Genomic DNA, 12,560 nt, shown 5'->3' on the forward strand with positions numbered 1-12,560 from the left:
CATAACTATGTCATTCATTGTGAGATTTTAAAATCATTTGGCACATTTGTTCACCATCATGGGACGGTGTGTCGCACGAAAGAATCACGTCAATATCTCCAATGTCAAGGTCGCCACGACTAAAAATAGATTTTTTTAAAAAACAAACTTACAAAGGGGGTTAATTTGTTTGTTCATTTCAAAAGTTCAGTTTGAGTTTTCTCCCTTTATCAGATTTTTTTTTCACAATGAAAACCTGGTTTTGTGACAATTTTGTCCCTTGTTAAGGTTTTGAACATTGGCTCTAAAATCAAATTGCCTCCACCTACAACGTTGAAACTTAATATGTAGCTGCACCTTGATAAGTTTTACACACCATTTTTGGGTCATTAGGTCAAAGGTCAAGGTCACTGTTACCTTATAAAAAAAAAAAAAAATCTGACAAGCTTCCATTTATTTAAAATTGCACCCGTAGCCGAGCGTGGCACCTGTTATGTGGTTCTCTTGTAATCTTGCCCATTATTCCACACATTCTTGAGTTATTTTTCCCTGAATATACCTGACAAAACAGTTCAAGAGGGATTGGTCATGTGCCATAAAGCCTTAGTTTGCTTAGACTTGTCATGTTAAACAGATATAATTTGCCTGATCCATAAAAGTGATGTTAAATACGTAACTTCTTAGTGGTTAAGGGTTAAATACGTATCAACCTGTGTTAAATACGTATCTTCTTAGTGGTAAAGGGTTAAATACGTATCAAACAGGTTGAGGGTAAATTGCTGTACTATTGCAGGGTCGCCAGTTTGAGGCTCTGTACGATTACAAGGGGGACCAGGAAGGAGACCTGAGTTTCAAGCAGGGAGAAATACTCACCATTCTACAGACACGGTAAGTGATTCATTGATATTTTATCAGGAAGAAATGCTGGTATGTAAACCTGTTAACCTTTTCTTCATTTATTGATACTGCAAGGTTTTCGGAATTTTAATTTCAGACCATACCTGTTGGAGTCTGTACATGGTTTTGATTGTCTGACCTGCCTGTAAAGACATTTTAATCAGTGTTTACGCTGTATATGAATCTAATTACCCAATTATTTTGCTTGGGAGTCAAAATTTCATTTATGACAGCAGGTTTTTTCCATGTAATGATTTATATTCAGTCTTTAATGATGCGTTTTAAGTACCTTTTTCCATGTTGTTTTTACGTCTGCTAATGACATTTGCTTGTGTTGTTTATAGGCTAGGAGAGAGGTAAAAATGTGTGTTTAACAAATGTGGAGAATAATAATTAAGGTAGTAGGAAAATTAGAAGTCTATGTTTTTGGGTACTGTATATATGGTTTGAGTTTATTAGTCCTCAACCAGTTAACTGGAGGGGACTATAGGTTTTCCCCCAGTCCGTCTGATTGTCTGCCAAAGTCTGGACTCTGTGTTAACTCAAAAAGTTATGGATAAAAGCTATGATTACAGATATAAGTGAAAACTGTCCAAAAAAATCTGGACCTTGCAATAACTCAAAAAGTAGTTTATCTGGGTTGATGAAACTACATGTAGGTATGTGGATAGAGAACCATACAGGGAATATGCTTATTATTTTATATTTTTTGCTTGACAAAAAATTTGGTTGATACGATACCAGAGGTAAGCGAAAAAATGTTACAAAATCTTTTTCCTGTGATAATGCAAAACATACTAAAAATCTCTTAAGATAGGTTGTTGAAACTCTTAAGGTAGATGAAAGGGAATATTCACAATATTTCATTTTCCTCTTCTAAAAAAAAGGTTATGTTTACAGAAAATGGTAAAAACTTATATCTGAATCCTGCAACATCTCACTTAGAAAATCAAATTAAATTTAAGTCCTTTCTTACTAGATTCAAGTTTTAAGGGCTTCATTTTCAACCCTAAGATACTGATGAGCAGCAAATAGCATAAAACCTGAACAGACTGAGAGTTACTCGCAGGCTGTTCTGGTTTTATGCTGTTAGCACATAGCCAATTTCACTTTGCTTCTGAGTGGGAAAGGGAAAGGGACTGCTTTTTTGTCTGTTACAAAGCTCTTGATATTATTATATTTTGTAATATGCTTTCATTTTTACAACAGAAATACTCCAGTAGTCTTCACGAATTGTTCCCCAATCTGCATGAATCACACGAATGAAGAACAAAAACAGTTTATATAGAGAATAATAGGTTAGTGTTGATTATAGATCAGGTTTATCATGCGAGGCTTAGAAAACAAAAAGCACGAGCCTTGGCGAGTGCTTTTTCGTTTTTGTGCCGAGCCTGATAAACCTTATCTATAATCAACACTAATCTATTATTCTATTTATCCCACTTTTTATTTTGTAAACATTTTTGTTTAAAAAAAATTAGTTTGACTGGATAATTTTGCTGGATTTATGACGTCATTTCGTCGAAATATTGACGTCATTTCCTGCCGTTGATTATAGATGATATTTAATCAACGGGGCTTTAATCAACCGAATTCGCTGTAAAAGTGGGATAAATTAATTTTATCATGTTTTGTATATCTATGGCTCACATTCCTACTTGGTTTAATCAATGTTGTTCAACACGTGTCATTCACTGACTTGTAAATTGTGAAAACTTTGACATTCAAATTTAAAATAAATCATCCTATAAAAATTTTAAACTTGTGGCTTTAATTGATTTTAAGAGGCTAAGATTGTAATTATAATAGTCGGAGTCCTACATGTTTAAATTGAAAAAAAGAAACCGGATAATATTGGTATTGGTAACAATAGATCAACATTAGAATATTGACACTGAATTAATGATTGTTGCAATTGTGTGAGTTAATTAAATAACATGGTTGTGTCTTTATGTACTATTATTCAAGAAATGGATATCATGATTGACCATTACTTAAATGCAAAGGTATTTAACAAGGTCATGTCAGGGTGTGTTTTGTCACATACCAATAATTTGTTAAATGTAATCTTACAATTGATAATGATAGTAATGTGGGACTAACAGAGAACACATTTTTTTGTTTTTCTCAATAGCAAGATAAAAGTTAACCTTTCCATAATTTTAATATTACCGGTATTCTTCATTGTTGTAAATCCACAGTTTCAACATGTTCTTTTCACGTATATATTTTTTAATTAAAATGAAACTTATTAAACAATAAATTATAATTGAAAACTTAAATATGTGGACATAAATAGTATGTTCAAATGTTAACAAAGTAAAATTCTTCTTTTTACATTTGATTTTCTGTACACTTTTTTTTAAGAAAACATTATGGTCATTTGTTTTATATCATATCATGTGCCATTGACAAAAAACAAATATATATCTTCAAATCATAAGACCTCTTTTTGGTGACTACATGTTTTAGTGAAAATAAGTTTTAAAAATTACTAGTTGCGGTATGAAACCAGTTCCATTTACCAGTTCCAATTACAGAATTGTGATTTAAACTGACCATTTTACTGCCAACCATCAAATGTGCATACAACAACACAGAACCAGAACATGGTGTATCAATCCTCAGTGGCAAACAGTTGAGCCTCATGTTGGGAAAATGGGGTTTAATGTTTGTACTTAAGTTCTGTCCCAGTTTAGCCTGTGCAGTCCACACAGGCTTGTCAAGAACTACACTTTCTGCTTTTATTGTATTTCTTATTTTCGGAAGTCTCTTCTTAGACTGCACAGGCTATTCTAGGACAGCATGTAACATACATGCATTACGCCTGGTTTTCCCATCTAGGACAACATGTAACATACATGCATTACACCTGGTTTTCCCATCTAGGACAACATGTAACATACATGCATTACGCCTGGTTTTCCCATCTAGGACAACATGTAACATACATGCATTACGCCTGGTTTTCCCATCTAGGACAACATGTAACATACATACATTATGCCTGGTTTTCCCATCTAGGACAACATGTAACATACATGCATTACGCCTGGTTTTCCCATCTAGGACAACATGTAACATACATGCATTACGCCTGGTTTTCCCATCTAGGACAACATGTAACATACATACATTATGCCTGGTTTTCCCATTTGGACAACATGTAACATACATGCATTAAGCCTGGTTTTCCCAGAGCAGGGCACAATTATATAATTTGTTCATTCTAACAGACACAATGTACAGTCAGAAAATGGCCTCAAAATATCTATTCAAGTTTAGACATACTCTATCTTCAGCATATACTTTTACATCAACCACAGAATGTCTTGGTTTAAATTTAAACATATTTATTGAAGAATGTGTTTTACAGCAGAAGCTACAAGCATCTAAAGTTTATAAGATTGGAATGATAGCTAGGCTAGTAAGAATGTCTTATCCAATAGAAGCCAGTAAAAATAAATATGTGAATATATGAATTAATAATCACAAATGATAACCAAGGTATCTGATTTCATGTTTTGTTTCTAGTGAGGATGGCTGGTGGCAGGCTGAGAAGGAGAATGGAGAGAAAGGCAATGTGCCTTCCACCTATCTGCAGGTATGGGACAGATAACAATAGAAAGGCAATGTGCCTTCAACCTATCTAGGTATGGGACAGATAACAATAGAAAAGCAATGTGCCTTCAACCTATCTAGGTATGGGACAGATAACAATAGAAAAGCAATGTGCCTTCAACCTATCTGCAGGTATGGGACAGATAACAATAGAAAAGCAATGTGCCTTCAACCTATCTAGGTATGGGACAGATAACAATAGAAAAGCAATGTGCCTTCAACCTATCTGCAGCTATGGTACAGAAAACAATAGAAAAGCAATGTGCCTTCAACCTATCTGAAGGTAATGGGACAGATAACAATAGAAAGACAATGTGCCTTCAACCTATCTGCAGGTATGGGACAGATAACAATAAAAAGGCAATGTGCCTTTAACCTATCTGCAGGTATGGGGCTGATAACAATAGAAAGACAATGTGCCTTCAACCTATCTGCAGGTATGGGACAGATAACAATAGAAAGGCAATGTGCCTTTAACCTATATGCAGGTATGGGACAGATAACAATAGAAAGGCAATGTGCCTTCAACCTCTCTGCAGGTATGGGGCTGATAACAATAGAAAGGAAATGTGCCTTCAACCTATCTGCAGGTATGGGACAGATAACAATAGAAAGGCAATGTGCCTTCAACCTCTCCGCAGGTATGGGACAGAAAACAATAGAAAGGCAAAGTGCCTTCAACCTATCTGCAGGTATGGGACAGATAACAATAGAAAGGCAATGTGCCTTCCACCTATCTGCAGGTATGGGACAGATAACAATAGAAAGACAATGTGCCTTCCACCTATCTGCAGGTATGGGGCTGATAACAATAGAGAGGCAATGTGCCTTCAACCTATCTGCAGGTATGGGGCTGATAACAATAGAAAGGCAATATGCCTTCCACCTATCTGCAGGTATGGGACAGATAACAATAGAAAAGCAATGTGCCTTCAACCTATCTGCAGGTATGGGGCTGATAACAATAGAAAGGCAATATGCCTTCCACCTATCTGCAGGTATGGGACAGATAACAATAGAAAAGCAATGTGCCTTGAACCTATCTGCAGGTATGGGGCTGATAACAATAGAGAGGCAATGTGCCTTCCACCTATCTGCAGGTATGGGACAGATAACAATAGAGAGGCAATGTGCCTTCCACCTATCTGCAGGTATGGGGCTGATAACAATAGAGAGGCAATGTGCCTTCCACCTATCTGCAGGTATGGGGCTGATAACAATAGAGAGGCAATGTGCCTTCCACCTATCTGCAGGTATGGGGCTGATAACAATAGAGAGGCAATGTGCCTTCCACCTATCTGCAGGTATGGGGCTGATAACAATAGAAAGGCAATGTGCCTTCAACCTATCTGCAGGTATGGGACAGATAACAATAGAAAGGCAATATGCCTTCCACCTATCTGCAGGTATGGGGCTGATAACAATAGAGAGGCAATGTGCCTTCAACCTATCTGCAGGTATGGGGCTGATAACAATAGAAAGGCAATATGCCTTCCACCTATCTGCAGGTATGGGACAGATAACAATAGAAAAGCAATGTGCCTTCAACCTATCTGCAGGTATGGGGCTGATAACAATAGAAAGGCAATATGCCTTCCAACTATCTGCAGGTATGGGACAGATAACAATAGAAAAGCAATGTGCCTTGAACCTTTCTGCAGGTATGGGACAGATAACAATAGAATGGCAATGCGCCTTTTACCTATATGCAGGTATGGGACAGATAACAATAGAAAGGCAATGTGCCTTCCACCTATCTGCAGGTATGGGACAGATAACAACAGAAAGACAATGTGCCTTCAACCTATCTGCAGGTATGGGACAGATAACAATAGAAAAGCAATGTGCCTTCAACCTATCTGCAGGTATGGGGCTGATAACAATAGAAAGGCAATGTGCCTTCAACCTATCTGCAGGTATGGGACAGATAACAATAGAAAGACAATGTGCCTTCCACCTATCTGCAGGTATGGGACAGATAACAATAGAAAGGCAATGTGCCTTCAACCTATCTGCAGGTATGGGACAGATAACAATAGAAAGGCAATATGCCTTCCACCTATCTGCAGGTATGGGGCTGATAACAATAGAGAGGCAATGTGCCTTCCACCTATCTGCAGGTATGGGACAGATAACAATAGAACGGCAATGTGCCTTCAACCTATCTAGGTATGGGACAGATTACAATAAAAAGGCAATGTGCCCTCCACCTATCTGCAGGTATGGGACAGAAAACAGTACAGAATATGCTCCTGTAGTCTCAATTGAGCCTTGTTCTGAGAAAACTGGGCATAATGCATGTGCGTAAAGTGTCGTCCAAGATTAGCCTGTGCAATCCGCACAGGCTAATCAGGGACGACACTTTTGCTTTTATGACATTTTTTGTTTAAATGAAGTCTCTTCTAAGCAAAAATCCAACTTAGGCGGAAAGTGTTGTCCCTGATTAGCCTGTGCGAACTGAACAGGCTAATCTGGGACGACACTTTACGCACATACATTATGCCCAGTTTTCTCAGAATGTGACTCAATTATTAAAGTAGAGGCTGCTCTGATGTGATGCATATGACATGCATCAGTGTAAATGGATATTGTTTTTTATTCGGCCAGACTAGCTCCAAACCAGCCTGCTTTGGCACAGACTGGTCAGAATTTATGCTAATGAGACCTTGCGTGACTTTATAGAGGCGAGGGTAGCTTCTGACCAGACTGGACCTGATTTTGCATGTCGATCTGGAGCGACACTGGCCGCATATGGCATAATACTCATTTTCACATGCTTGGGCTTATAGGGTGTGTTCCTTGTGACTGGGATGTCCCGCGTTTGATCTCTTCTTGCTGTAATCATTCTTCCCAGGAAACAGATTTAAGAGTTTCTCAATCTACAAGCTCTATTCTTTTGTTGTATTCAAGCTATAATTAATTGACCTTTTGAACAAAGTATGACCCTTCATAAATCTGGCTGATTATTGTGCCTTGTTGAAAATCTAGAAATGCTAGATTTATGAGTGATGTGACCTTATAAACTTATTGAGGAGTATGTAAACTTGGGCATTTTTGTGTAGGATTTTCCAACTGCCTCCTTTATTACTTAGGAAGATATAATAGGATTGGGTAGATTGGGTAGGATTTGTGTACTGTGTAATTATAAACATGCTTAAGTGATGAAATATCGTATTGACAGAAGTGATGAAATATCGTATTGACAGATTCATCATCATGTTAACTCGTGCACATTTATGTACATAAGAGTAAAGACACATCAAAAGATGAAATAAATTGATGAAAGAAGTGTAGACAAGATAAACAAATAACAATAAATTATGTGTGAAATGAAAATAGGGAATTCAAAACACTTTATCTGATATTTTGAGTCAAAGATTTAGTGGTATACAACAATATTTGAAATGAAATAAAATGACTAAAAGCCAGGAATTGTTCTGAATTTGAAATGGAAATTCCATCTAATTGACTTCGAGATAACACATTATGCTGTATGCTTGCTGTCTGTTTTCAGTTGCACAATAAGTACAAGGAGGTGCAGGTGTCTGATTCTGAGGAGGAAGCAGAGGAAGCAGGTAATCCATGGTCTAATTGAGTTGTGTTCTGAGAAAACTGGGCTTAATGCATGTTCGTGCAATCCGCACAGGCTAATCAGGGATGACACTTTCCGCCTAAATTGGATTTTTGCAAAGAAGAGACTTCATTTAAATGAAAAATGTCATAAAAGCGGAAAGGGACACTTCAGACACATGCATTATGCCCAGTTTTCTCAGAACGCGATTCAAATGCTGTTAGCATCCGTATCATTGAAACTTTATTAGCACTTTGCTAAAGACATTTTAGTCACATCATGCAAAAATGGTTCTTATGCCATATGGGGCCGGCATAGCTCCAGACTAGCCTGTGCAATTCCACAGTCTGGTCAGGAGCTACCCTGTCTGCTATAAAGGCATGCAAGGTTTTTGCAATCTCATTAGCGGACAGCGTAGCCCTATGACAGCACTGTGCGAATAAAATATAACTTTTACGAGGATACGCCAGATGGTGTCAATACAATAAGGAAGAAGTTGAAGAACTTATTTGTTTCACTTACCATTGAACAACCAAAATGCAAATGAAAAAAATATTTGCTTGCTGTTCTTTTAGATGAAGAAGAGGAGGAGGCGGGGGAGGAAGATGCTACGAAGAAAAAGAGGAAAATTAAGAGGCAACACAGGTGTGGTACATGTATATAGATCAAATTCATTAACTGCACAGCTTTTCTCTCTTAAGATGACCTCACAAAATTAAAGTCAATCTTGTGTTGCAACCACTTGAATTAAGCAACCTTTGTCTTATGTGACCACTTTGAATCCCCTCCTGAGTGTTTTCACTCTGTTTCGATTGTATTAAATGACTTGTCTTACAATACCAGCAAAATAACACCTCTCTGATAAAATTGTCTTCTTTTGTCTAGCAACCAACATGATTGACGAATCGCGTGTTTGTTGCTCAGTCGCAATCTTCCAATTATATTACACGCCTAGCTCCGGCGTTCCGATCATTTATGGAGAATGAATGTGGAGTAAGCAATTAAAAGACGAACCAGATGCAAACAATTATATGTTACAAACATGTTTGTATTTAAAAAATTCTTCAACGCATTTATCGCCAGTATTTACACCAGTTTTATGTTCGATTTTTACAAGTAATAAAATTGAAAGGAAATGATTAAAAAAAATACCATCTGGATTATTGAATCAGATCATAATAAAAAAGATGTTTCAAAGAATCGGACAATGAATAAGAGTGGGTGGCAAATTTACCTTTGGCGATTTTATTTTTTCAATTCATGATATTTTGACAGGACTTTTGAAGTGAACATACAGTGATTCAATTGAATACATAAGTTGAAATCATTGTTGGAAAAGTAGACAATCCTAGATGGATTTAAAATGGAAGGTCTGCATTCTTCGAGAATGTTATTTTTTTATGCCGCCGAAGGAGGACATATAGTGATCAGGCCGTCCGTCTGTCTGTCTTTCCGTCACACTTTGCATTTAGGTTTCACATTTAGGTTAAATGCTCATAACTTCTTTGTCCCTTCACATAGCAACTTGATATTTGGCATGTATGTGTATCTCATGAAGCTGCACATTCTGAGTGGTGAAAGGTCAAGGTCATCCTTCAAGGTAAAAGGTAAAAAAACATGTATTAAAGGGGCGCAGTAGGGGGCATTGTGTTTCTGACAAACACATCTCTTGTTTAATGATCATTTTATTAAGAGACAGTCAAAAAATGTAGGGAGGGCATGTTTTTATTATTCTCCCCGCAAATGAAGTCTGTAAGAAGGTTAGAATGAGTCTGTCAGTTTGTCAGGTGGTCCATCAGTCTGGGAACAATTTACAAGTTTGCAGAGCCAACTGTTTCCACATTTATGAAGTGTTAGATTACATTTTAAAATATTTCATCACCATAAATTGTACATGTGCAAGACCTTTTTCATGCTTTTCATGTTTCATGCATGTGTAAAAAAATCCTCAACATCGTTTTGTTTTATGCAGATGATGTTCAAGTGATATTTTAGACATTGGTGTTTTTTATTTATATTACATATATTATATATTAGAAAATATCTTTATTTAATATGTTCGCACTGATGTTTGTATTGAGATTGTGAAGGTTTTACTGTTTAAAGTATTTAATGGTTTCTTTTACTGTTTTTAAATTTTCACACTTTTTGGGATATTATTGGTATTTAATTTAAGTTGTTAGTCTGTTTGTCATAAAAGCAGATAACTCCTCATTTTGCACATTTATTACAAAATGAAAAATCTCAATTTTAACAAGTACGCAATCTCAGACACAACTAAGCTCACTGAATTTGTTTTAAGGAATTTCTTTGGAACCTGAAGCATCAAGTAATAGGGATTCAGCTGTGTCTAGGCTGTTTCCAAAATATTTTTGATACAAATATAAAGATTACTTTTGATTAAACACATCTGTGCTTTCCACTGGCCATTAAACAGTATCTCACCGGAGTACTTAGGTTTACGAAATCAGCGTCCACAGGTCGATTAAAATTCACTGATTAGTGTAATTTTTCAGTAACTGCAACTAGCTATTCTTAAGATCAAAGCGATATCGACTTTGTTGAATATTTTGAGAGCCGATTTATGATCCTCTGTCAATAACACGTATCTTTTTACCCAGCTAAAGCTTGCCGAAAATCTTTGTAATGGAAAATCGATATTGGCCAAAGAGAGCATACACTGCATGAGTTACAGCACTCGTAGGCATTCAATACCTGCAGTAAGATCAGGCAGACTTTGAGTGACATAAATGCCATAAGTGTATGGTTTTGTGACAGTTTGTTGGCTTTGTTACCTGCCACACTAATGGGTTCCTATGGTATACACCTCCACGATGACATCTCAGCAAGTTAATTAGAAGACTGATGATTGCAACCGGGTGTGATCCTTATGGAAATAGTTCATTTCATGCAAAATATTGCAAAATCTTAATTCTACATCGTACATCGTTTTAACAAATTGTAGTGAATTCATAACACCAACTTATAATGTTTTGTTGAATTCTCAAATGAGCAAAATTGAATTTGTAATCCAAAACACGCTTCCGAATTTTAAGGTTAAAGCGACATTAACAAATTCTAGCTAAAAAACCCACAATGCTTCATGTATTTCGTGTTGTCCCTTTGTCTAAACAAAAAATGCACGCAAATTATGCAGACATTTACAACGTCAGGTGAAAAGTGTGGGTGTATTTCTTTTTGTATAAAAACCTAAACAGCACATCAGGCAATGAACTGTTTTTCATTAGGAATACCCATGTCCCAATTGGATTATATTGCATTACATCTTTGAATAGTCACATATGCCAACATTCATTTGATACCTAAGAAAAATGGTGAATGTTTGGTTTTATCGAATTCTTAAGCATTTTTAACCTCAATTTTTATCAGAATTAGCTTTAAAAATGGAAAATATGAGATTATCGGGTAATAAATAGTGATGGGAAAAAAATGAAGTTTGCAGTTAATGATAGAGTTTGGATTATGCGTATCTATGCGTGAAAGGATTACATGATTAAAAAAATGTTGTTATCAATGACTTTATAGCTGTTGTTTTCTTGATGAGTCATAACACACCAAATTACGTGATAAATAAATGTAAAAAACAACGTATGCATGGGGAAGCTCTCCCACCCCACACCCCTAACGGCCCTGGGGGTCTGAAAAAATTCCTGTGGAAAGCACTGATACACATGGAAATGTTATAAAATTACTTGAATTATTGGTAAAGATAAGTGCCCTGTTCTCTCTGACTCTTTTTAGTTACCCTATTTACCGACCCCCTCTTGTTTACCGATCTCCATTTGGTTGGGTAAGTTTGGCAGGTATAGGATCAGTTTTAAAAAAAGTTAGTGTTTCTTATACATTCAATGTTTTGTTTCTTTTATACTGTCCTGTTTTTTGTTCATTGTTTGTTCATCTGTTTGATAACAGCGGCAAAGATCTTTGGGATAGCGTCAGAAAGGCTGTTCATGAGGTGAGTGGACTGGGTTGAGTGTGGAGTATGAACCTTGGTCTGGGAAAACAGGGCTTAATGCATGTGCGTAATGTTTCTTTGCAGGTAAACTTCTGTAGTCTGAACAGGCTTATCAAAGCTATCAGGTTCTATACTCTCAGCTTTTATGGAATATTTAGTTGAAAGGAAGCCTCTTGTTAGTGAAAATCCAGTTGAGGCGGAAAGTGTCATCCCTGATTAGCTTGTGCTGACTGCACACAATGCACAGGCTAATCTGGGATGACACTTTATGCATTAAGCCCTGTTTTCCCAGAGCCAACCTTTATAAGTATGTTCTTCCTATTGTTTTAATTGAATAAAAAAATACTTAGTAATGGGCAAATTTCAACTACAAATAGCTTTTTAGAACAGTTGTATAGCATTTCTTTAAGGGCATCTTTTTTAATCGTTGTATTTTACTGAGTAAATATTTGATAGCCTAGTAGTAATGTTTTTTCATTAATTACAGTCTTAACATTTAACCTCATAAGCTATAGA

General features: G+C 36.4%; 1 protein-coding gene across 4 annotated transcripts in view; it reads left to right on the top strand.

The window, feature by feature from the left end:
- Positions 1-12,560, top strand: part of LOC127868947 (nephrocystin-1-like) — a 49,464-nt gene that overhangs the window by 11,050 nt on the left and 25,854 nt on the right. For 3 of the 4 annotated variants that reach the window (XM_052411158.1, XM_052411161.1, XM_052411160.1), the window contains exons 9-13: positions 773-867; positions 4,411-4,480; positions 8,012-8,072; positions 8,644-8,713; positions 12,002-12,044. In XM_052411158.1, coding sequence (XP_052267118.1) covers positions 773-867; positions 4,411-4,480; positions 8,012-8,072; positions 8,644-8,713; positions 12,002-12,044 — 339 coding nt within the window. Of the gene's footprint in view, positions 1-772; positions 868-4,410; positions 4,481-8,011; positions 8,073-8,643; positions 8,714-11,830; positions 11,880-12,001; positions 12,045-12,560 lie in introns of all 4 variants that reach the window. The other variant, XM_052411159.1, reaches the window with a different exon arrangement.

Source organism: Dreissena polymorpha, chromosome 2, assembly GCF_020536995.1.
Source record: "Dreissena polymorpha isolate Duluth1 chromosome 2, UMN_Dpol_1.0, whole genome shotgun sequence".
NCBI classification, from domain to species: Eukaryota; Metazoa; Mollusca; class Bivalvia; order Myida; family Dreissenidae; genus Dreissena; species Dreissena polymorpha.